The sequence below is a fragment of the Camarhynchus parvulus genome, chromosome 15 (genome assembly GCF_901933205.1).
Source record: "Camarhynchus parvulus chromosome 15, STF_HiC, whole genome shotgun sequence".
In the NCBI taxonomy this organism is placed as follows: domain Eukaryota; kingdom Metazoa; phylum Chordata; class Aves; order Passeriformes; family Thraupidae; genus Camarhynchus; species Camarhynchus parvulus.
Genome location: NC_044585.1, coordinates 3039325 through 3064610, shown reverse-complemented (window position 1 = coordinate 3064610; position 25286 = coordinate 3039325). Strand labels below are relative to the sequence as shown.

General features: G+C 45.6%; 1 protein-coding gene across 4 annotated transcripts; it reads left to right on the top strand.

Moving 5' to 3' along the window:
* The first annotated feature begins 267 nt into the window (after positions 1 to 267).
* SLC5A1 (solute carrier family 5 member 1) lies at positions 268 to 25286 on the top strand. 4 transcript variants are annotated; one of them, XM_030958733.1, is made up of 16 exons: positions 268 to 357; positions 2793 to 2864; positions 10139 to 10243; positions 12240 to 12299; positions 12672 to 12776; positions 17445 to 17550; positions 17767 to 17847; positions 18186 to 18406; positions 19337 to 19472; positions 20208 to 20315; positions 21241 to 21391; positions 21967 to 22135; positions 23164 to 23379; positions 24103 to 24205; positions 24807 to 24817; positions 25083 to 25286. In XM_030958733.1, the coding sequence occupies exons 1-16, from the start codon at positions 271 to 273 to the stop codon at positions 25284 to 25286; spliced, it is 1935 nt and encodes a 644-aa protein (XP_030814593.1). In that variant the 5' UTR covers positions 268 to 270. The 4 variants fall into 4 exon arrangements, with proteins under 4 accessions (XP_030814593.1, XP_030814592.1, XP_030814590.1 ...); XM_030958732.1 differs by having other exon boundaries at positions 271 to 357; positions 24807 to 24835; XM_030958730.1 differs by lacking the exon at positions 24807 to 24817 and having other exon boundaries at positions 271 to 357; positions 25063 to 25286.

The following is a 25286-nucleotide window of genomic DNA, read 5'->3' as shown; positions in this document are numbered from 1 at the left end:
GACATCTGCTCGTGGATGTTAAAACCCCGAGCACCTTTGGCAGGGACACTGAACTGTGAAATCTGCAGCACCTGTGACAGAGGAGAACTCTTTGGGAAAAAGTTATCCAAGGAAAAGCAGCAGCTTCAACTTGTGTCCCATTGGAGACAAGTGAATCTGAAGTTATATATTATATAAGACGTAGGTGATGACAGCAGTTTATCATTAACCTGAACTCTGCAAGAAGCACATAAGGAGAGAAAGAAGAAGAAAGCCAGAGAAGCAGCCAGGATGGAATCCATCATAAGGATCAACAATGCTGCAGACATCTCCGTTATTGTTCTCTACTTTTTGGTAGTTCTGGCAGTGGGACTATGGGTATGTTGGGATTTTGTTTTGTTTTACTTAATGAGCAAGTAGATTATAGAGTCTTGGCAAAATAGCTTAGTAAGTGAGAATGTGTAATTAGATAAAGATTTTGATGCTTAATTGAAATAGTTAACAAATGCATGGTGGGCAAAATGTGGGCACTTATTTACATCAGAGGGGATGGTGACCCAGGGTGGCATCCCTTTGGGTGAATGAATGGAACCGTGGGGAAGGTGCAGTGATGGGTTTGTGTGGGATGGAGCCGAGGGATCCATCGGTGAAGATCAGCCAGGGTCTCAGACACGGCTGCGCCTGAGAGGGGGCGTTTGGCCACGGAGCGCTGGGGCTGCGGGAGAAATGTGCCGGGAGCGGATGGCCTGGGAAACAGCGGGGAGGGGGAGCTGCAGGGCTGGGGAGGGACGGGACGGCGGGGGCCGGGTGGGGAGGCAGCACCCACAGCGCGGGGACAGGGACGGGATAGGGACAGGGACAGGGATGGGGACAGAGATGGGGACAGGGACGGTGACCGGGACAGGGATAGGGACGGGAACAGGGATGGGGACAGGGACGGGACGGCAGAGGCGCCTCGGCCGAGGCAGCGTGTGCGGTTTGAGGGCAGCGTTGGCGGGGCTGTGTGTGGGCCGGGATGAGCCGGGGAGCAGGAGGCCCGGGTGCAGAGCCGGGAGCAGGGGAGCAGGAGCAGCCCCGGGCTGTGCCAGGAGCAGCCGGGCTGGGGTACAGAGCCGGGAGCAGGAGCAGCCCCGGGCTGTGCCAGGGTGCAGAGATGGGAGCAGGAGCAGCCCCGGGCTGTGTCAGGGTGCGGAGATGGGAGCAGGAGCAGCCCCGGGCTGTGTCAGGGTACAGAGCCGGGAGCAGGAGCAGCCCCGGGCTGTGCCAGGGTACGGAGATGGGAGCAGGAGCAGCCCCGGGCTGTGTCAGGGTGAGATGGGAGCAGGAGCACGCCCCGGGCTGTGCCAGGGTGCAGAGATGGGAGCAGGAGCAGCCCCGGGCTGTGCCAGGATGCGGAGCCGGGAGCAGGAGCAGCCCCGGGCAGGGCTGGCAACTTCTGTGCTCGGTGCCTCCAGCCCGGCCGGCAGCGCTGCGAGGGGAGCACGGAGCCCCGGGAAACAAAGGCCCGGGAGCCAGGGCAGAAAAGCAGCGCTGGGATCTCAGAGCTGAAGCGTTTGAGAGAATGGGCCGACGCACTGAGCTCCAGGGCAAGGCACTGAATTCGGGTTTCCCTGGGGCAAGCCCTCCTGGTCACCTGAACACCTGACCAGTGACAAGCAGAGAGGAGGGATTGCCCTTCAGAGATCCTCTGCTTTCCAGGAGAATCCCAGCAACATTTCTCAGTGCAGAAAAGTCAGCTGCAGAACAAAGATCCCTTTCCAACAATCTGGCAATATTTTGAGGGGCACCAACAATTTATGGTTTGCACAAAGTGCACACAACCTTTTCTTTGCCTCTTCAGCGCAGGAGCAGAGGCCAAAAATATAGCTAAAAATCTGAAGCCCCAGTCCACCAGAACACCTTGTTTGGCAGGAAGGAGCTGGATCTTACCATGAGAGTTTGGCTGTTGCTGTAGTTGAACTTCATGTTAAACACCTCTGACAATAAGGGGCTGATCTCTGGCTTCTCAGGCCATTGTGTGCTGAGTTAATTCCTGGAAACTTTTCTTTCCAGCCATGAAGACATTGTTATTGGACAAATACTTACCCAGTTGCTGTGTGTAGTTAAATGTAAATCCATTGTATTTACTTCCTTTCTTCTGCATTGGAAGAAAATATATGGATAATTTGCCCAGGTCTTCTTTCTTTATTTACCTGTTCAAAGTCCATCAGAGATGACAATGGAAATCCAGTAAATAATGGCTCAAGGTCATTAATAAAAATTGGAGGAAACTTCTCTCTAAAGCTCATCCCTTGACAAAGACAACATGAGTTTGTAAAAAGGAAATTTTAGCTGGCTTCTTCTTTTGGAACTTCAGAGGGAATCAGGCACAATGCTGATATTGCAAAAAGGAAACAGACACCTGTAGGGGCAGGATGGTATTGAGTAAAAAGCTGCATACTTTCTGTAAATAAACTTGCACCTTATAGTCTATTTTGATGCCTGAAAGCAAAAGTTTTTCACCCCAATGAAAAATTAATGTGAGATTTTACTTGAGTGATATTTTTTCTTGGTTAAATTTAATTTTATTTAGTGTTTCACACTATATTGAAAGGTGAAGGAATGAAACTTGAATGGCTAATGCAGACCTAGATAAAAGAATCATTGTTCCATTGTATTATTTCCTTCATCCTAAGGTTGTTCTTTGTTTTTTCACTTTATCCTGCCCATGTGTTTTGTTATCCCTTCATTCAGGCTGTTTGTTCTCAGCCTGTGTATAGCTTACCTAGCACACTTGAAATATGATTCAAACTTTCTTTTTTCCTTTTTTCCAGGCTATGTACTCCACCAACCGAGGCACAGTGGGCGGGTTTTTCCTGGCTGGACGGAGCATGGTGTGGTGGCCGGTGAGTGCTGAGTGCATAAAACACAGGGTGTGCATCTGCACTGTCCTGTCCTTGCACATCCAGGGCTCTGTGACACTGCTGAGGCTGTGGTGCCTTTGTTGTGTGGCTGCAAATCCAACTCTTTCTCCAGTGGTGTCACAGGGCAGTCTGCACAAACACAGCCACGGGATGGGCAGGGAAAAGTGTTGGGGGAAGTTGTCTGTGCTCAGCTCTGAGATGCCTTGATTATGTGATCAACTTGTTTGACTATAAATACATTGGTAATGTCAGTACAGACAAATCCAGTGCTTTGCCTTCTGTCCCACTTGAAAACTTTTCAACATCTGGACTCTGTTCTTTTCATTGCCCTCAAAGAAGCTGGCTCATTTTAAGGTTATCACAGACAGGCATTATTTTACTGACATTTTCCCCTTTATTGCTCTATTGTTTCTACTTTTGGTAACAAGTTCTGGTCTGTACAAGGAGAAAAATCCTGGAAATGTTCTGATATGTTATTGGTAAAATATATTTTAAATGTATTTAAAGATTAGCTGTGGCTTACCTTGATTGTCTTCTGTGGATCTCTATTATCTTCCAAAGCAGAGAACAGGAGTCAAAGCTTCAAAGTGTTTTTAGTCATCCATTCCATCAGGCCATTTGGCAGAAATGATGTTAGATACAATTATCTATTCCTTCCTGATCATACAGTCTCTTTAATATGAAAAGCAGACAACTTAGACAAAGCTGCATTTTCTGTATTACTGGAATACAGGAAATGGAATCGTGTTTTACATGATTCCATTTGTTTGAATGGAATTCCTTTGCATTCAGTCTCAGAAAATGTTTCTGCACTTCATTAAAGCTTGGGAATCAAGACTCCACACACATTGATTCAGTTACAGGACCAGAAGACTGAGAGTAAATATTGGTTCCCTAAAGATTTAGGAATTTTTTTGAAGTAGGCTGCAGAAATACCTACACAGCTTTCAGTCCTGTGCTTCAGGGAGCTGCTCTCTGCCTTTAGAAGGCATTGGGACAGCCTCTGTAAGGACATGAAAGGATTAAAGGCCAATGACAGTAAAAGGTTTCTTCATCTGATCTAGCAGATCTAAGAAGATTCAGGTTCCTTTGGAAAATTGAGGAAAGAGAAAGTTTCCAAGTTATTTTAAGATAAAACCCATTATTCTGGGAGAAGAGAAGAAAACCCAGCAGTTTATTCTACTCAACTGTCCCTTTAATCAGGGGGCTGGTTTTAACCTTGTGCAATTGTGTCTGCCTGGCAAGGGGATATGAAAATCCTTTTGTGCAGATGTAAATGCAGATGGAGGCAGCAGGGCAGGCCAAGACTCACCATAGGAAAGTTCTGTCCTGCTCCAGTGGCACTGAGAACTCCTCATGATCCCCTGAGACCTGGGGGAGAGGATCTGACACTGATCCTCTGCCCACACAAACCCAACAGAGCCTGCAAGCTCCCCTCCTCCAGTGGGAAACCAGCAGGGATCAGCCCAAGTTCCTGCCAGGGTCCCCTCCCTCCTTCCCAGACTCTGGGAGCTCAGTGTGGACAAGGTGCTCGTCCTCAGTGCAGTCCTAGATCTCCTCTTCAATCCTTCCCTCTGGAATGCCAGGAGGGGCTTCCCATGCCATAAAAATGAACCCTTCTTGCTACTCTTCCTCATATCACTCAAAATCAACAAAGAGCAATCACTCCAAAACCACAAACTAAATACCATGTCAGCAGCACCACCCTGGAAAGTTTGCCTTGGATAAAAAGAGCTTCCAAAACACCAATTCTCACAGCTTAGCAGGTAGATGGGATGTCAATCACCCAGAGCAAACTGGGCTGAAATGGTGAGGAAACCAATGAAAGTATAGAAAGTTTAGTCAGAGATGTGATCTCAGCTCTGCAGCTGCTAAAGCTGAGTGTGATGTTTTACTTTGTGCTCTGACTTCTCTTTTGTGCCAAGTCAGGGCTAACCTGGGATGGTTCTGGATGGCCTCAGTGCATTTCACAGAAAGGGTGGGTGGGGGCAGTTGTTTTGCAAGAGGGCTCTTGTTTGTCAGATTTCTCCCCTGCCATTTCAGGATAATGACCCTTGTCATGTAATTGCTTTCTGGAACAAAACAAAATGAAGAAAAAAATCCTTCCACAAACTTGTTATAAACTTAAATCCCCTAAACTAACTGTATTTTTCAGTTGTTGTCTGTATTCTCTGCTCTGCAGGGTGCCCACAAGTGGCATTTCTGACCCAGAGGGAAGGAGGCTCATTAGCAGTGTGTTAAGATCTCTTACTGGGGAAGGGATTCTCTTCACTTAAACCATACAATATCTGTGCTTTGGTAGACTAGAGGAGACCCTGGTAATGAAGGGCTAGAGATTATTCCTGCTTTTAGTATGGATTTTCAATGTTTGTAGTCACTGGCAAACTGTGATTGTGATTTGATTTCTCAATGTATAAAGTAGGACCAAGACACATCCTGGGCCAAATCTGCCCTGCTTTGGCTCTGATTGTTCTGCTCCAGCAGAATCCAGGGAAGTTGCTCAGCATTTTGCAGAACCAAGCCCACAGATAGTTTTCTGGCTGAGGTGAGAGTTCACTTCACTGGAATCACTGTCCTTGTGCAGTGGCTGAGCCATCTCAGTAATTCCATGGTTAATTAGGGATGAAGGTATATAAGAGCATTCTCCCAGATTACCCAAAACTAAAATCTGTTGCTGGCTAGTCATTACCTAAGAAATGCTTACCAAATGCTGTGCCCTTTCCACTGTCTTGTTATAGAAACTGACAGAAGAATATTCAAGAAACTGTCTTGGTCTCTTGGGCTTTGGGGGAAATATCTTCAGGAAAGACTCTTTAAATCCTCATGATCAGCTCTGCTTTTTCCAGAAAGACCCAGAGAAGTTCAAGGCAAGTGACAACTCTGTAGCAAAGGGCCTTGCCAGCTTCAGCTTCCTTTGCCAGATGAAGGAGTTGGGTTCAGCCAAATGCTTCCTGCCATTGTAGGACATGAAGTCTCTGTTCCTGCAGAACAGTCAGCTTTGGTGGCAGCCACTCACAGGATTAACAGCCCTTCATGCACAATTAAAAAACCTCCAACTTTTCAAGCCTTCCTGCTTTTGAATTTTCTTCTTCAGGTTCTGGAGTTTTGCAGACAGATCTGTCTGCACAAAATTATGGGTTACCTTCTACTCCTCAGTTCCTGAGGCATGAATAGGACAAAGAGCATCTGCTGGGCATGTGAAGCCAGCTCTGCTAGGGAGATTTACTGAACAGTGGTGCAGTGTCAAGGGCACTTCAAAGAGAAATGTAACTCAGCTTGTTTCTGGTCATGTACATTTAGATCTTTGTGAGACAGATAAGAATTAGGGGAAAAAACCCAACAGATTCTTGCTTCAGCTGTGCACAGCTAATCTTTGTGGCCATCAGAACTGACCACTGGCATGATTTCTCTGATCTTTGCAGCCAGGTAAGTCTTACATAGTCTCAGGATTTTGCCCATTTGCTGAATCTGACACTGCTATGAGGAACCAGGAACAACAATTCTGCTGTGAATAAGATTTGCGTTTCCTTTTCTTAGGTAAAGTAGAATGAAAATATACCTTGTCAAGTTCCATGCAAAAAAAAAAAAGTGTTAAATAGATAGTTTTCAAGGTAAAAAGAATAATGAAGTAATCAAAGCAAAGCCCTGATAGAAAAGTAAAAGTTCAGTGAAATGGATTTCTACAGAATCTGTGAGACTTTCCAGCAGGCTGGGAGGTGTTTCTGTCTCAGAGCACAAAGTGGGGAGGTGTCAGATCCTCCTGAGCCTGAGCTGTTCCAGGTTTGTTGGAGCACAGACACTTTGATGATTATTGTCCATCCATCCCTCCCTTAGTACACTGGGAATTGTAAGGATGTGGCTTAATTGGGTAATAATGCAATTCATAGAATTTTCAGATTAATTGGGAAAGAAGAATAAAACCCCACACTTCCTTCTTTGGGTCTCAGAGCCTTGGAAGTGTGGCAGTAATTTTGCTTTGTACTGATTTTTCCAGAGGGACTGAGGGTGATCCCAAAAAACTCAGGTAGGAAAGGTAATGCCTTTGCATCAGAGTAAAGTCACATGGTGCAGGGTAGAGCTGTTGGTTAAAGAAAAGCATGAACAGCCTCAAGGAGTAGGAATGAGAAATGTGTCAGGGAAGAGGGATTTGAGAAGAGCTTCTGCAGGAGCGATGCCTCAGGGATGGCTCAGGACCTGGGCGGTGAGAGGATCCCCTGTGGTCTAAGTGGGAAAAGGTTTGGTGCTGAGCTAATGCCTCCAGGGGGTGTGCTGGCAGGTCCTGGCAGGGAGAGGAGCCACAGGCTGTGCATTCTGCACCCTGCAGCTGCCCCTGGCCTGCCCAGTGCACCCACCCAGCTGGGAATGGCAGGGCCAGGATGTCACTGCATCCTCCACTTCATGAGGAGAGCAAGGTGAAAGAGTTAATGAATAACAGGAAAAAACACAGTGATCATCATCTGTTTCAGGGTGGTGGTACTTCTGCTGAACAGAGTGCTCTTGTTAGGGCCTGACCTCTTAAAATTTATTAAAAGAGTTAATGTTCCACGTTTGCCTCAGGTTAGTTCAGGTTTTTCATCCTCTTTCCCTCTTAGCAGCTTTTGTCTCTTTCAACCAACTTTCTTCTCCACCTTTCCTCCTAGATCTATCTTTAAAGTCAATTCACTCACACATTCTCTGAGAACAGTTAACACTGCCAGAAGATTGTTTCCCTCTGCCATTCCTGGTTTCAGCCCAGAGTTTTTAAGATGTTCAGCAGCATCTACCAATGGCAAATAAAGAATTCCACTAATCAGCCTTTCCAGTACAAAAATCCCACAGCAGTAAGTTCTCCAGCAAGGCAGCTCAGGCCCAGAGCCCATCTGCCTTCTTTCCTCATCCTTAAGATATGGCAGATGGGAAATTTCTCCTTCCCCTCTGGCATCAGCAGCCAGTGGGGTGTGAGGGTATTTGGTCAGCACTCTTCTTGCTGTGACTATGCTGCAGATTTAAGGGTAATCTGCATTTTCCTGGCCATGAAGCCATGTTCTGCCTTCCCAGATACCTGACATAACTGAAACCTATTTTTAAATTGCATCCATTATTAGTTTATGTTGATCTTAAAGTTCTGCTGCACTGGATGTTCCTAATTCAGAGAAAAAAAATTAGGATGTGAATGTGGGATCTGCATTCACATTGTTTTGTCCTTATGCTGGTCCTGAATATGTTGGTAGTTTTGCATAGGTTTGGTTTGGTATTTTTCTTTCAGTACAATATTATTTTAGGTAAATTTGAGAACACAGCATCGGCAGCATTGCCTGCAGTGTGTCCTGGGGTTTCAAGCACTGAGCCAAAGCTTCTGCCTGTCAGTTCTCAAAGTTCCTCTTTAGCTGCTTTTGTTACTTGGATCTGCCTTTAAGCTTTTGAACCAGGAGAGGGAACACATTAAATAAAATCAGAGATTAATGTGGTTAATATTTTCTGGTGATTGCATTTCTAGTAACCTAGATTTAAGTTTAATTATTTATCTCCAAAGAAAGTGTTGGGCAACAGTGCTAATGCTTGGTAGAAGCGATACCTTTTTCTTCACTATCATTTCTGGAAAACTGTTGCTGTCACCAAGAGGTTAGAAGAAACAGAGATCTTTTGTTTGCCAGTGTTTGTTCCAAAACTTATCAGTTCTGTAAAATGTCATATGATGAACTGGTTGCAGTTCTGTGGGGCACAACTGGCTTTTAGAAATGTGTAAAAACCTCAAATCCAGAACTGAGTGAACTTAGAATCATAAATTTCCTGTCCCAGCAAAAGAACAGTTTGTCTGCAGAAAAAGACTTGAAGAAATCAGGAGATCCAACTAATGGAAGAGAAAAACAGTAAGCCTGGAAAAAACAGAGTGGAACCCTCTGAATTTTATTTGTGTGTTGCAAATAAAAATAGGGGAGGATAATCTATTTGTTAGAGATCAGGGTTGTGGCTTGAAGAGCATGGTTGCTATTTCTGGCTATGCCATAGCTCTATAGAATAAATCTGCTCTGCAGGGGTGGATTTCTAGGATGAAATCCTTCATCCTCCCAAAACTCAGAGGATTGTCCCTGTGCTCCCAGACACATTGATTGAATATTTGCTGCTATTCAAATCAGCTGGACTCAATGATCCTTGTGGGTCCCTTCCAACTCATGATATTCCATTATTCAAATGAGAGCATTAGAATTCATCAGCAGAAATTCTCTTGCCTGCTTTTTATGTGGTTTTCTTTTTAACCCTGTTCATTGTTGTTGTTGTTTTAGCTTTAAATGTAAGGATGTAAGGAAAGAATAGAGAAGAATTAAAAAAATGTTCACTTCCATTTTTTCATCTCAGAACTTTTCCAGCTTCCTTGTCCTCTGCCCACAATACTCAATCCAGTCCAACCTCATTTTTGTGCCTGACTTCTCACCCTGCATCCTTCAGTGCCTGATCCAGTAAATCATCACTGGGTGTTTCTGCTGCCTTTAATGTGTTCATTTTGAGGAAATGAAGCTCATTCCTTTTCATCTTTTCTATTGTCTAAGATACTTGATTAAGAGTTAGATCTTTGTGAATGGCTCCTGCCTGTCTGCAAACCAAGAGGAACCTTTCATTTTTTCATTCCCTCCCTCTTCATCAATTCCCATGTTCTCCCTGCTGTTCTGTTTGTATGATCAGTGCAATATTTGGGGGGTCTTAAAGATCCAGCACTTCTTAAATATAACTCCTTGATTTACTATTGCTCCTAGCTTCCACTTCGCAGACATTCCTGCTCTGCAGCTTTCAGAATTTAATTCAGTAATCAAATACCTGTTGGCTAAAAGTGAACCAGTCCAGCTCTCACCAGGGGCACATGTGGATGCACAGGCTGTGCAAAATGGAACAGGGAGTGCAGGTCTGACAGGTGGGGATGCCCTGCTCATTTCCTCCTTGAACAAGGAAGATCACAGCTTTCTTCCCTGATTGCCTGGATATCACTCCCATGCCAGTTTGGCACGTTTTGCAAACATTTTAAAATCTGTATTGGTGTAATATATTTTTTGACTCAACTGGAAGATATTTGACTCACCATCCTATTCTCCCTCACTACTGTGGATGTGATGCTGGGGGCTCTGGTTTCAGTGGGAGTCCTGAAATCTATCAAGGAATTGATTGTCAGTCATTGTCATCAGCACCACCACAGACAGGCACGAGTTCAGTGTGCCAAATGAAGGGGATTTTTCAGCAATTCCCATGAACATAAGAGCCAATTTTTGTTTTTTTTCTCTTTGCAGATTGGTGCTTCTCTGTTTGCCAGCAACATTGGCAGTGGGCACTTTGTGGGAATAGCAGGAACAGCAGCAGCTGGAGGAATTGCCATTGGAGGATATGAGTGGAATGTAAGTGGCATATATGTCAGGGAAATACTTGTGACATCTGGGTTATCTGCAGAGCTTAATCAAAATAACATTGCCTTGTAATTTAGGATGGTCAAAGTTTGTGCTTGGCAACACTTGTTTTCTGCACGGACCAGTAAGAGCCAATGTAATCTAGTATTTAACCTGTCTAAGCCACTGGAAAAGGTGACACTTTTCAGCTGAGGCTTTTTAGAGAGCATTTGAACCAAAGAAGTTGGTGGATTTTCTACTCTATGCATATATTTTTATTACTTTTAAAGCATTTGTAAACAACATTTTCAGACTGCAGGATGCTGGGAAGGATTTATCAGGCAATCCATGGTAATTTTTGCAGCATTTTGCTATGTAAAATTATTGAAGAGGCTTTGATTTCTTCACAGGCTGTAAGGAATTTTGAACATCCTGCACAAGCACCTGCATTCCAGAAATCGTTTCCTCTTTACCTTCTCCTTCCTGTAATTATGCTCGTGTTTTGCTCAGGGTTCCAGTACAGGGTAGAGCTGTCATATATCGTTGTATATATCACTGATAGATAAATGAGCTTCCCGGAGTAGCAGGGTCAGTGTGAACGGAGATTCCCCTGAACCACGGCGTCCATTTCCTTGTGCTGTCAGCCATGAGGGTGCGGCTGACAATGTCGTTCTTGTGCCTAATTCACCCTCGGGGAGGGAATTAGCCATGACACAAAGGGCTGAATGAGCCTCCACAGGTCGATATTTCCCTGTTTACTTCTGAGCAGCGAAAGAATCCTCCCTCCCTGGGGGATTTGGCTTGTGTTCCTTAGCAAGTGAATGGCTGGTGCAAATAATCAAGTGCTGGTATGATATAAATGTTTAAGGAGAAGGACAAAGCTTAAAATGAACTGAGGTGTGCAGTTTATCTGTCAGCTCCCTCTTTTTGATTATATCAGGCCTATGGCAGACCTGATTCTCCTTCTTTTTCCAGCAGAACAAAGCAAATCAAAACAGAACACAAATCTCTAGGGTCCATATCCTTCTTCAAACATCTCTAACACTTCATCTGCTGCGAGGTTCCTGCTGGACCAGTCTCAGCACACAGTGAACAGCCGTGGTTGCTTGGGAAGCAGCAATAGGTCTGGGGGTGTTTGAGCAGACACAACTGCAGAGTTCATGATTTACAGTGGCACAGCTAACACACATAACAGAAATAATGAAAGTAATACCAAGTTTGACTGTTGTCATCCTTGTGTATCCCTGTTCCATTCAAATTATTTCTATTTTGTATCAGAATGACAGCAGAAGCTGACCCAATATTTCTTGTCCATCTTACAGTTTTGACCTAAGGGCAGAACTTAAAAGATACAGTTTAAAAGCCCTCTAAGCCCTGTGGACAAAATAAATACAGAGTGCAGCTCTGAGGGCAGGAATTTGTTTTGTATTTGTTGATTTAAGTATGTACAGCTCGATATTGGACAGCATTCCAGCCATTGAAGTCAGAAAACTGTGGCATCTGCCAGAAGTAAGATCAGTAGTTCACAGAATACACATGGACACACACAATATATTATTAAATTGTAATATAACAATACAAAATATTTTACAAATTGCCTGTGGTGCATCCTGTACAGTCTGTGAAATTGTTGTAAAGTATTCACCCCTGCTGGGCTTGCTCTGAAGAGAGCTGGGATAGACTGGTGCCACTGGTGGAGCTGAGATTCAATTCCAGAGGGCAATCCTGTGAGGAGAAATCAGCTGGTTTTGTAGAAAATGCATAATCATGTGTGCTTCTTTGGGACAGCTAGCATGGAACCCAGGCTCCATTATACCTGATGAAGTTTTTAGCCAAGATTCCATCCCCAAATTTTCAACTGTAAATCAAAGGACAGAGCAGAACCTCCTCCCCCCACACCCCTGCAGTACCCAGGTTTTTGTGATTTCTGCTGTTGGCTCTGATAAATGGTTTTGGGAGCAGTGTCTAGAGACAGGAGCTAATTCAGCTCATCTTGTCTTGGCTGCAGGCTCTGATATTTGTGGTGGTTCTAGGATGGATCTTTGTACCCATCTACATCAAGGCTGGGGTAAGTCAAAGCACTACATTACATTTGTCAAAGCACTAGATTACATTTGTCTTTGCTGCTCATTTCTGCAGCTCAGGGCTGGAGTACAGCAAACTCATTATGAATGGCACGAGGTCCCAGTGTGCCAGAGCAGCACTTTGTTATATCTGTGTACTTGAAAAATGAGGATTCTTTGTTCTAAGACCTGAGCTGAGAAGTACTTGGTGCTCTCTCCTTGTTCTCCTTTGATTCCTGGAGCTGCTCTTCCTTCAAACTGCAGTTATGGTCTCCTAATTTTGTGCTGCACTCTCAGAGTATCTGAGTACCAAAAGTCTTCCTCTAGTTTGATTTGCAGCTGTTCCCCATTATCTGAAAGCTTCTCTGCCTCCCCAGGTGGTGACAATGCCAGAGTACCTGAGGAAGCGTTTCGGTGGGAAACGGATCCAGGTCTACCTGTCCGTGCTGTCCCTCATCATTTATGTTTTCACAAAGATCTCAGTAAGTGAAACTTCTACAGTTTCTTCCATTCTACACTGGCCTAAAGAAAAGAAATGCCCTTTTACAATATTGCTCTCACAACTGCTCAACCATTTCAGGTTTGGAGCTCTTGGCTGAATGAACAACTGTAAAAGTGTGATTTTGTGTTTTCTTTATTCTGTCCAGTGACACTCTGTGCTGCAATCCAAGGGTTTTTCTTCCTGGCAGTGTCTCTTGATGCTTGTTGTGCTTTGTCCTCTTTTTAAAGTTTTAGGTTTTACTTTTACATCTGCTCTCTTCTAGAAAACATCCGTGTGGAGGGAAATTTGTATTGTATTATGGTCTGTTATCTTAGGGGTCTGTGAAACCAGGGCAGGAATTTTTGTCCCTAGATTTCATATTTATCTGTTTTAGTATCTTCTGGTGAACATGCCATCAGTAATATAGATGAGGGAAAATAGCAAGGGGGCTATGGATAAGAAAAGAATAACAAGAATTGGAAAATGGAAGAATGGGAAAATGGAAATGAGGGAAATTGTAACAGCTGAGGTGAAAGGAGGGAAGGGGAGAAATTCTTTTAATGGGCAAGTGATTGGTGTAAACTTTAAGGTACTATGAAGTTAACGTTTATAAAGTAAATGGATGTGTTTCTGTGGAGTAGTAAAGGGAGCTGGTATTTTCCATATGTCTTGAAAGTACCAAGCTTCTAAGGAAGTCCACAGTTCAGGCATACTTCAGTCTGTTGTTTTGCAGAAGTTGTCATGGCAGATTAGTCTTTGCCCTCTGAATGGGAGCCGAGTGATAATAGTGCAATTTAAGCTAAAAGATTGGCCTTTTGCTCTCATTCTCACATTATAACTGATCCTTAGAGAGGTTATAAATTAAACAGCTTGGTAGCATGAGCTGGCCTCAGAGCTGGATTTCTGTATATTTCAAAAGGATTAGAGACTTTGCTGTAGTTGTGCTCAACTATCAGAATCAGAACTCCTGGGTACAATACAGAGTTCTGCACGTTCCAGCAGCAGAGAAACTCCTCCAGACAGAGACTCACAGCCCCTTTCAGCAGCACATGTTGGTGCTGAGCCTATCGAGGTGCTATGCAGGTTCTGAATTTATTGTCCAGCTTTGGCTTCCAGCCTGTGTCATGCCTGAGGCTCTGATTATGGGATTTTTCATTGTTTCAGTTGGAGTGTCCTGTTTCCAGGAAAAACAAGTTCTGCATTTAAGCTTCCAGTGTGGTCATGAGGATCAAACACCCTCTCCATAGCCAAGGATCCATACAGCAGCAGAAGGTTACCAGGGCCCCAGGGTGTACATGAGGATCAAACACCCTCTCCATAGTAAGGATCCATAGAGCAGCAGCAGCAGGAGGTTACCTGGGCCCCACTCCACCATTGGCCCACCCCAGCTTCCTACCACCCCCTTTATTCCAGGAGTTTATGGGGAAGGGCCATGGGGCTGGGTCTCTGTGCTGTGCAGGTGACAAACATGGTGTTCAATTTCCTCTAAGCATTTCCTTTGTTTCCCCCAGCTGCCCTGAGCAGCTCTGGCAGTGTCTGTGCCTGTCCAGGTGAGATTCCTGCAGCACAGTCAGGTCCCTGCACTGCTGCCTCAGGTGCTGCCTTTGGATGGGCAGGATCTGCCCAGCACTGATTTCCCTGCTCTGTCTGATCCAGACTGGCAGAGCAGGCAGTCCCTGGAGGTCTCAGGTGCTGTCAGAGGATCTCACAGGAGGTTTTGCTGTGCTGTGCAGCACCGTGCCCACACGGAGGCCAGAGCAGGGAGGGAGGGCAGGGCTGTTCCCTGGTGGGCTGTAGGGAGCTGTGCTGGGGGGAGAGGCACAAGCAGAGCTCCCTCCCCACTGACACGTTGGATATCCAAACACATCCACGTGTTGACAGAGCCATTGTGTTTTACTTCCCGCAAGCAGAGCCGCCTTGGCAAACACTGCCTTGTGATTTCTGGGGCTCTGAGATTATCATTGATAGAGGAGGATGGGCTGCTGCCCTGCCCTGAGTGGGAGGTCACACCCACCAGCAATTCCCACTGCCTCTTATCCTTGCAGAAGAGTGGCATCTCTTGCTTCTGGGGTAGTTATTTCATGTGCTTCTTCCTTGCTGGGTTGAAATATTATGGAGTGTACTTAATAATATCATTATAACAATGCTTTCTAGGGAGCAGGATCACATATCAGCTCGTGTGACTCGTGCTGTGCTTTCTGGCACAGTGCCACCCCCCGTGAGGATCAGATTCCCTTTGCACACCTCTACAATGTCCTTGCCATTTCTCTTTCCCTGCACATTTTCTGTGGTTTTGTTGATTTCTCACCTTGCTTTGTGGCTAATCAGCCACTTGACAGACAAGGAGTTCATCCTTGGGATCAGGACACACGTGATTTTTGAGCCCAAAGGATTTCTGTCATACAGGAACCTCACCTGTTCCTGCTCCCTAAGTGTGCAGCACATTGTGAGTAGTGCCCAGAGCAGCTTGCAGAGGCTTTTTAGCCACCAGTGTTGATGATATTGGTCATTATGCCAAAGGAAATGGCCTGGTAAAAATAAAGTCTTGATGGGTAGTAATAGACTAAGTTATGACAAGACAAAAAGGAATTAAGGTCTGAATGTTTTTGAAGAGATCAGAAATTGTAAACTGGAACTTCTAAATCTGTTACAGCATTTTCTCTCTGTTCATTGTGCATAATTTCAGTAGGAAATCTATGGGCAAAGATTTCCCAGGGGAAAGTGGAAGAGAAGAATAACCTTCTCCTAGGAGTGCACAGTGCAGGGGTTAGAGCAGGTGCCCCTGCTCTGGCACCCACAGGATAAACTCAGCTGGCACTTGTCTGGCAGCTTTGCTTTGTGATCCCTGCCTCTGCAGAGATAGCCTGGAGTGGAAAGGAAAGAGTGACTCTAATTAGAGATTAGCTAAAGATTGTCTATAGAAGAGTATGAATGGAGAAACAGGGAAATATTGGAAGGCAATAATCTTACTGGGGAGGAGGAGCAGTGAAACTGGGAGATAACTCAGCAATTTGAAGAAGCTGATACATTTCTCAGAATGCTCAATAATTAATTATACATTTCTTTGTGGGAATCATTTTAGGACCATCAATATTTAATGATATGTAGGCTAAACTAAAGGCCAAGAACAATAAAAGGAATGACTGGGACATAGACTGATTAGTGGTGTGAAAAGATAGGAAACAGATTACCATAAAGAAATGGGGCAAAGGATACAGTCTGACAGGCACTGGGGTAAGAGCTACAGGGCCTGGTTCCCAGTGCCAAACTAAAGGCTCTAAGAAATCTGCTCCAGAGGCAGTTCTGGGGGTGGGAGCTCTGTTGTGACTCCCACTCTGCTCACAGGAGCAGCTGTGTGCTGCCAGCACAGTGGGGCTGCACAGGTCCGGCCTCTTCTCCCTTCTTCAGCAGGAAGCCCGGTGAGCTCCTGCCCTGCAGTCTCAGTTTCAGTGTCCCGGCAATGAAGTTGGTTTTTGTCTCTGGTATCTCCCAAGCTGCTTCCCTCCCTGCTGGGGTGTGTGCCCTGCTCGGCCCTGCCCGGGACAGCCGCGGGGCTGGGCTGTGAGCCCGGCCCGGGCCGGCCCCTGGAGCCCCGCAGGGCTGGTGGGGGAGCCTTTGCCCAGGGCTCGGGCAGAGCCGTGTGTCTGTCTGCCCCAGCCGTGTGTCTGCCCCAGCCGTGTGTCTGTCCCAGCTGTGTGTCTGCCCCAGCCGTGTGTCTGTCCCAGCTGTGCATCTGCCTGTCCCAGCTGTGTGTCTGCCTGCCCCAGCTGTGTGTCTGCCCCAGCCGTGCATCTGTCCCAGCTGTGTGTTTGCTCCAGCTGGTGACCCCAGGGAGACTTGCTGCCAGCTGAGGGTGACAGTCCCTGTGCAGAGCCCCCCGTGGGTGCTGGGGATGCAGAGCAGCCCATGAGCTGCATGCTCAGGATCGACCTCTAATAAAAGCAGAATTTACAGTAAGGCATCACAAGTGCACCCGGGCAGATTATTCTGATTGCAAACTTATGTAAATACCATTGATGCCAATTATCTCTAAATCAGGAAGTGATTTAATGGGATTAACGGCCTGGTGTTACTCTGAAACCTGAACAATTCCTTCCTTATGCAAGGGCTAAAGGTTTCCTCTCTTAGCCAACTGCTGTCAATTCTTCTGACAGGAACTCAAAAATAGAAACCATATAAGATGTTTGCCTTTAATGCAAATGCAGCATTTGTCCTGAGCCAGCAGGAAGAGCTACACCACACGTGAGAAGTGAAGGGAAAGAGATTTGTGGGGTGACACTGAAGGAAGAGAACTGTCCTGGAGGTGTTCCACAGTGCAGCCCTGCACACAGCAGCAAATGGAACTCACACTCTGTTTTAAACAGTTTGTTTTGAATCTGTCTCTTAGTGCCTAAGTACTGAGCAGTGAGGTAACTGTCTAGAGAAAACAACCCTGTTAAAAAAGGCCTGGGAATTCTCTGAGAACTGTTACACCTCTGGTTCTAAGAACTCCACAGTTCTGAGGGGGCACTGGCAGGTGCACGAAAATGGCTTCTATTTTCTTTTTGATTTGTGTGTGCAGTACTACAAGGGGCAGAGTTGTGTATTTCAGTGCCCTCATCATGGAACTATAAATATTATAGTCACCATGAACCTAAACATGGCTGAACCTACAATTTTTCTTTTCTAGGCTGACATCTTCTCTGGAGCTGTATTTATCCAGCTGGCCATAGGGCTGAATCTTTATTTGGCCATAATTATCCTGCTTTCTATTACTGCTCTTTACACCATCACAGGTGAGTTTGCAGAGCAGTCTGATAAATCAGAGATGTTGAGAGAGCCAGAAGAAAGAGAAGTGGAGAAAAAGGGAGAAATGAAAACCTGAAAGGGGGGTTATTTATAGTGATCCTCGAAAGACAGAGGTGGTGAGAAAAGGGGAAAAAATAAAAAAGCATTTCCACTGAGACATTTGCCCAGAGCTAACTTATTTGTCCTGATTTCTCTGCCATCAGGTGGCCTTGCAGCTGTGATTTACACAGACACCCTACAAACATTCATCATGGTATTGGGATCCTTTATTCTCATGGGATTTGGTAAGTAAATCAGATGAATTAAACTGGAATGTTCAGCCACAAATCTTGCAGTGGCTACAGGAATGAATCCTGCAGTGTGAAACTGTTACCCTAACCAGGAGGTTTCAGCTCCTGTACCTGTTTATCAGGGAAGAAAACAGGCGTGTTGCCCAAAGTGAGGCACCTTTAGTGACTGAGTCTCTCTGTCTCCCAAGCACAAGTGAATGTGTAAGAAAACAAACAGCATCCCATGGCAGGATTTTTATGCCCATATTCAAGAGGCTTTTCTCCCTACACTCTCAAGCTCTGAGATTTCAGTAACAAATCCTTTATTGCCACTGTTCTTTTCTGTGTTTCAGCATTTGCTGAGGTGGGAGGCTATGAGGCTTTCATGCAGAAGTACATGGCAGCCATTCCCTCCAACGTGTCCTACGGGGGCGCCGAGGTGGATCCCGCCTGCTACACCCCCCGCAGGGACGCCTTCCACATCTTCAGGGACGCCACCAGCGGGGACCTGCCCTGGCCAGGGCTGGTGTTTGGCCTCAGCATCCTTGCCATGTGGTACTGGTGCACTGACCAGGTAATGTGGGAGCCCCACGCCCTGCTAAGGGCAGACACAGAGCTCCAGGGTGATCCTCCCCTGCAATGCAAAGCTGGGCCACAGAGCTGGCTGTCATTTCCAGACTGGTCAGTGACTTCTCAGTTCCTGGTTTCAAGGCATCTCTCACATGTAGGAAAATGGAATGGGTGTTCTTTCTGGAACCTTCCTGCACACCTCTGCCCAGCAGATATTGTGTCTGCCTCCTTTCTCATTTTTTATGTGTGACCATGTGTGAAAACAGAGAGGTTGTGCTGTGAATGCTTACTTAGGAAACCATGGAGCAAATGGCCCTTGTTAGACTGGGTCTGGATACCATTCCCTTTTCAGTAAGACGAGTTCGTTTCCTATATATGCAGCTTTCATCTTTGCTTGCATAGTCTTGGGGAGATGTTCTTTATATGTTTGGTCTTTCAGCCTGGAGACTCTTCCCCAATCATCTTTCCTTCTCTCTAAAACCACTGTCCAGTTTCCTCAGGAGATCACACTGACATGAGTAAAGAAAAATGTGCTCCTGCAACCTGTGAATGTGTCTCTAACAAATGATCTTTCTGCATCCTGAATTGTGAGAAAGATCATCTTCATGATTTCTCAACAAATTAACAAAATCCCCAATGTAACTGTATTTACTGCTCAGTTAAATATTCTATTCCTTTTTGGCTTTTTAGTCTGTCTGCCTTAAAAAACTTCTTGTGAGAGAAGTCTTACCCCTCAAACACACACCAGACAAGTAATATTTTCCTTTACTTATTTCAAACATATTCTTTGATTTTCATGTAGTTTTCATTTTTCCTAGTGGCAGAAATGCTCAATAGGCTCTTTTGCTGTCACAGAAGTTAAGAAGTACCTTGTATGTGGAACATGGCATGGTGTGATCATGGAAATGTTATAGCTGCCATGTGTCATTGGCAGGTTATTGTGCAAAGATGTCTCTCTGGCAAGAACATGTCCCATGTGAAGGCTGGCTGCATCATGTGTGGGTACCTCAAACTCTTGCCCATGTTCATCATAGTGATGCCTGGAATGATCAGCCGGATTTTGTACACAGGTATGATGTGGGTATGGAAATGCCAAGTTCTTGCTGCCTGCCTTTCATTGCCAACCTCTGTCCCTTCCAAAATACCTGTTAGATTGTCATCTTCTCATCCAAATAGTCCAGGGAACTTCAGCTAACTGCACTGTTAGAAGCCACAGGCCTTCCTCTTTTCCCTGATCCCAGGTTTCTGCTAAATGCTATTGGTGTCTGTTTTAGGGGAAAGAAATTCCACAGGGTCCCTCTCCAGCTGTCTGTTTGTTACAAACTCTGACTGAGTGAGTGGAAAATGCTGTCCAGGACAGATACTGTGCTGGCAATTGGAAGAACAGGGCCATCAGTCACAGATTGCAGGGTTTGGGCCATGGGCAGTCCCAAAGGCAGCATGGGGAAATGCCACCCCATGTCTCCCTGACCAGCAGAGACAGAGGAGAGAGGTTCAGCTGCAGGGAGTGGGCTTTATGTTCCTCTGCTTGTTTTTCTACTTGGTCTCCTTGTGTTGTTCATTCCTGATCTGACAAATGAGTGCAGATTTTCTTTTGACCTGCAGCACTTGTCAGTATTCTCTTAGAGAGAAAGGGAAGGAAAGAGGCTTAGGATCACCTTCCTCCCTGCCAGCAAACCAAGGATGAAGTCAAACGTGTCAATCCAGTGGCTCAACACAGAGATACATTCTAGAAGCTCTGTTAATTTGGGAGCAATCTGTTGTTTGCATGACCTTGTCTCAGTGTCTCATTATCCTCCCCTCAGATGTGGTGGCTTGTGTTGTGCCTGAAGTCTGCCAGCGCTACTGTGGCACCTCAGTGGGCTGTACAAACATTGCTTACCCAAAACTGGTAGTGGAGCTTATGCCAAATGGTAAGACACTGTCTGTATTTGTTGTTTCTTTGTTTTAGGAAAGCCAGACTGTAAAAACAAGTGATAGAGGGAGTCCAAGACCCATGTTTAGTTCCAAAATTCTTGCTAGAATGATGTACTATTAACCAAAGGGGTTGTCTGTATTAGCTGTAGGTGCAGAATAGCTCCACACTGACAGTGTCAGCTCTCAGCTGGCACATGCTGTGTGCTGAAATGGTAAATGAGCTCCCATTTGTGAAGGTAAAATATAACCTGCTTGGCCAATGATTTATAAAAGACTCTCTGCCAGGATCTCTGAGCTGGAGGCCTATTCCTGTGGTCCTCCTGCCAACCCCAAAGGGATGGGTGCTGGCTCATAAGGCAAGCCAGGTTATGATATTACAGAGACCATGGCACTTCCCTGGCAGCTTTGGTACTTTCCCATCCTTTGATAACTGCTGTTAAAATCCTGCAGTACTTCCCCATGCTCTGTGGCCAGACCAGACCACCTGGAAAAGTGGCTTACTCTGGTTTTCAGACAGTAAAAGGAATTTGGGTTTTTTTTGGCAAATACCTGGCTCACAAATATACTACAAGCAAGTAAGCACTCTCTTGCAAACAAAAGGAATTATTTTTATAACCGTTGGGAAAAGTCGGCTTTATATTATTTTCTTTTTATTAATTTAATTTCATTTAATCAGGCAGAATTCACTAAAGAAGTAGCTACATGCTAAAAGCTCAAGAGTTTCCCTGGCACTGCTGTAAATAGCTTTTTGCAAGCTCTGCTTGCCCAGCAAGGGAATGTCAGGCAGGATTTTATGTCAGGCAGATAAATGTGCCAGACACGCTCAGAGCTGCCCTATGGGAAGGGTCGGGCAAACAGCGGGTGCCAGGTACTGAGGCTGCCCACGGAACGCTGCTCCCCGTGCCCATCTCTGTGTTCCAGGTCTGCGGGGTCTGATGCTGTCAGTCATGCTGGCCTCCCTCATGAGCTCCCTGACATCCATTTTTAACAGTGCCAGTACTTTGTTCACCATGGACATTTACACCAAAATTCGGACGCGGCCATCTGAGAAGGAGCTGATGCTGGCTGGCAGGTGAGCGCGGCCGGGCCTCCCCTGCTCAGCCCCGAGCGGTCACCGGAGCTCCGGCTCAGCCTCCCCGGGCCCGGCTCAGCCTCCCCGGGCCCGGCTGCACCACCTCCCGTGGCCGCCCGGCTGTGCCCCCGGCTCCTCTGGGGACGGCACTCCCTGCTCCCCGAGGAACACACAGGGTGCAGGAAGAGCGAATTGTCACTGCTCCCCACTGCTGTTCGAAGGAAGATGTTTTCAATTACCCTCCTGGGCTCCGTGCTGCACCAGGCTGTAGCATCAATGAACTAGTTCTAGTTCATCTGCTATTGATTTGTCTCTAGACATAACAAACACAGGAGAAAAGTGATTTTGTGTGTTCTGATTGCATATTTAACCATGGATGGATATTTGACGTACACAATACCCAACTTGGATTTCTTTTGTTTGTTCAGTGCTAATTTGCCATTATAATTGATTTCAGTAGTTGAAATACAAAATGAACATGTAAATTATTGATTAATTGATGTTCTTTTTTCTTTCTGATAGATCATAGATACTTCTAAGCAGATGGCTAATTGAATATCTGGCTATGTTTACAGGGCATTTATGTTGCTCTTAATTGGCATCAGCATTGCCTGGGTTCCTGTGGTGCAGTCAGCTCAGAGTGGGCAGCTCTTTGATTATATTCAGTCTGTTACCAGCTACCTGGGACCTCCCATTGCTGCTGTTTTCCTGCTTGGTATCTTCTGCAAGCGTGTCAATGAGCAGGTAAGTGCAAATTAGGAACCAGGTATGCCACCTGTTCCTTTAGGAATTGGGAGAAGTGGGGTTTTTTGTTATGAGCAACTTCCTGTTTATTTTAATCCCAGTATAGCCCCGGGATTTTGTGTCTCCACACCCCAAAGCCTGAGGTTTCAGAGATGAGTTAGATAAGGTTCTTCCATTGTCTGATAGATAAACAGTCACCTAGGAATTCATAGATAGCTCTGAAGCTTAGGTTCTCTATCACTTTGCCAAGAAGTGTGTTAAAAGGATAATCTATGGACACATAGTTGAAAGTTTCATTTAGGATATTGGTCACCAAGCTGCTTTACCAAACAAACCACCTCTTACCTATCCTGTCCAGTTGGGTTTTGAACATCCCCAAGAATGGAAACTCCACGGTGTTTCTAGGCAACCTAGATCAATGATCAAGCACCTTTACAGTAAAACATACAAAAAAATGTTTAAACAGATTTTCCCATGTTTCAGTTTGTGCCCACACATAGCTGTGTGTCTGTTACACTTTGGGCTGGAGTACTGTACACCAGGCACCCACCAACAGTACTGGGAATTCAATAATTACTCAGGGCCATTAGCAGGTAGAGCAGACACACATTTCAGGAAGGATGACACAACATTCTGGCTGGTTCCATTGTGCCAGAGCTGTCAGGGATTAAGAGCTCAAAGGTAAAAAGGTATGAGAGCAGGCCCTGGGGTGTGCAATCCATGGCTGAAACCTGTCCTGTAGAAGGGCAAAGTTGTGTGGAGCCAGATGGAGTGTGAGAAATGGTCTGGACACAGTCCTGAGGTGTGCCTGATATCTCAGAGCTGTTCATTGCCCCTTTCAGTTGGACTCATACACTGAGCTGTAAATAAGGTCACTGAAAGCATCTGGGTTAAAACCCACATTCCAAAGCCATTGTAACACATAACTACATCCATGTTTCCTCCAGCAGCTGTTTGAGAGCTCAGAGTTTATTTCCATCCCTGAAATGACTCATTTTGATCCCTTCTTGTCACACCCTTGTCTGCAGGGTGCCTTCTGGGGCCTGATCATTGGGCTGCTGGCTGGACTCAGCAGGATGATTGCAGAGTTTGCCTACGGAACTGGCAGCTGTGTGGCCCCTTCCAGCTGCCCCTTCATCATCTGTGGCATTCACTACCTTTACTTTGCACTGATCCTCTTTGGGGTTTCTGCCATCGTCATCCTGGCAGTCTCCTTCATGACCAAGCCCATTCCTGATGTACATGTGAGTATCATCACTGATGTACATGTATCACTGATGTACATGAGCATCTCTGATGTACATGTGAGTATCACTGATGTACATGTGAGCATCTCTGATGTACATGTGAGTATCTCTGATGTACATGTGAGTATCTCTGATGTACATGTGAGTGTCTCTGATGTACATGTGAGTATCTCTGATGTACATGTATCACTGATGTACATGTGAGCATCTCTGATGTACATGTGAGTATCACTGATGTACATGTGAGCATCTCTGATGTACATGTGAGTATCACTGATGTACATGTGAGCATCTCTGATGTACATGTGAGCATCTCTGATGTACATGTGAGTATCTCTGATGTACATGTATCACTGATGTACATGTGAGTATCTCTGATGTACATGTGAGCATCTCTGATGTACATGTGAGTATCTCTGATGTACATGTGAGTATCTCTGCAGTCCTGCTCCTCAGGAGATGGAACCCAATGAAAGCACCAGGTCACACTGGTGTGTTACCCCTCAACACTTCAGCCTCCCCCAGCATACAGCTCTTATAAGAAAGCAAAGGAAATAGTCTTCATTTACCTGTCACAGATCTTCAGTGACTCCTCATAGCCTGGGACATCCCAGACACTTGGGATGCTGAGGCCTTAGAGCCAGCTCACGTGCTGGCCAGGCTGCTTGGTCTCTGTGTGCTCAGCCCATGATCAATTCCAGTCCTTTTGTTCCGTGGCAGCTTTACCGCTTGTGCTGGGCCTTGAGGCACAGCAAAGAAGAACGGATTGATCTTGATGCAGATGAGGAGCAGGACAGAGCTGATGAAAAAGATGATGAATCAGGTAACTGTTGAATACCTAGAGATTCTGTCATATATTTGAGTATCCCTGTTTCATTCCTGAAGGAACATTAACATGCTTGATAGTTGAAGACATCCTCCCTCTCCCCAACAGCAAATCCTCAGCCCCCACAAATATGAATGGCTCATGAGCTGCCTTTTCCAATCTCTCAAGCTCAGTGTAAATCAGAAGTGAAGTGGATTTGAAGGGAGAAAATCTTCTTTTGGTATCTGGGTGGCAGTCTGGGACTAAACCAATGGCAATGCTGTGGGTCAGAGCACTGTGCATGGGCAGACCTGTGTGTGACTGCAGCACTCAGAGGGAATTCACCTGCAAACAGTGGCTTGTGGTCAGGATTGAAGGCACCTGATTGCCCAGATCCCTCTTTGTCATTCTTTGCTACAAAAATACGGTGAAATTATAAAGGGTATGGTCAGGCACCACAAAAGCAGACTGCAAACCCACCTGCTCTCTTTACTGGGTTTCTGCTCACAAGCTCCTTTTCATCAGTATCCTCCAATTATTTTATTTGTCTTTCAACTAGGAGTGTAGAAAGTATTGAGAAAATGGAGTTTAAGCTCTGAAGCATAGTTTGCTTCTCCAGTACCAAGCCAAGTCTCTGAGCTGCAAAAGGTCCAAGTGTCTTCTGCAGAAGGCTCTCTTAGAACATGTAGAAAATCCCTCTTCCCCCAGATGAGCTGTGCAAACACAGTATTAACTCGATTCTTGCACTGTTTTGTACCAAAATGCTCCCACTGAATTATGACCATAAATCAGAAGGGGAATGCCCTCAGTCCCAGAGATCTGTGTGTGCCATGATCTGTGCTCACCTTTCCTGACCAGAGTGTTATTCCTTCCAGTTAATGAGGAAAACCAGGAGGACCCAGGATGCTGCAGGAAAGCTTACAACTGGTTCTGTGGCTTGGACCAACAGAAGGGCCCCAAACTGAGCAAGGAGGAAGAAGAGGCACTGAAGAAGAAACTGACAGACACCAGTGAAGTGCCACTGTGGAGAAACATTGTGAATATCAACGGCATCATCCTCTTGACTGTGGCTGTGTTTTGCCATGCCTACTTTGCATAA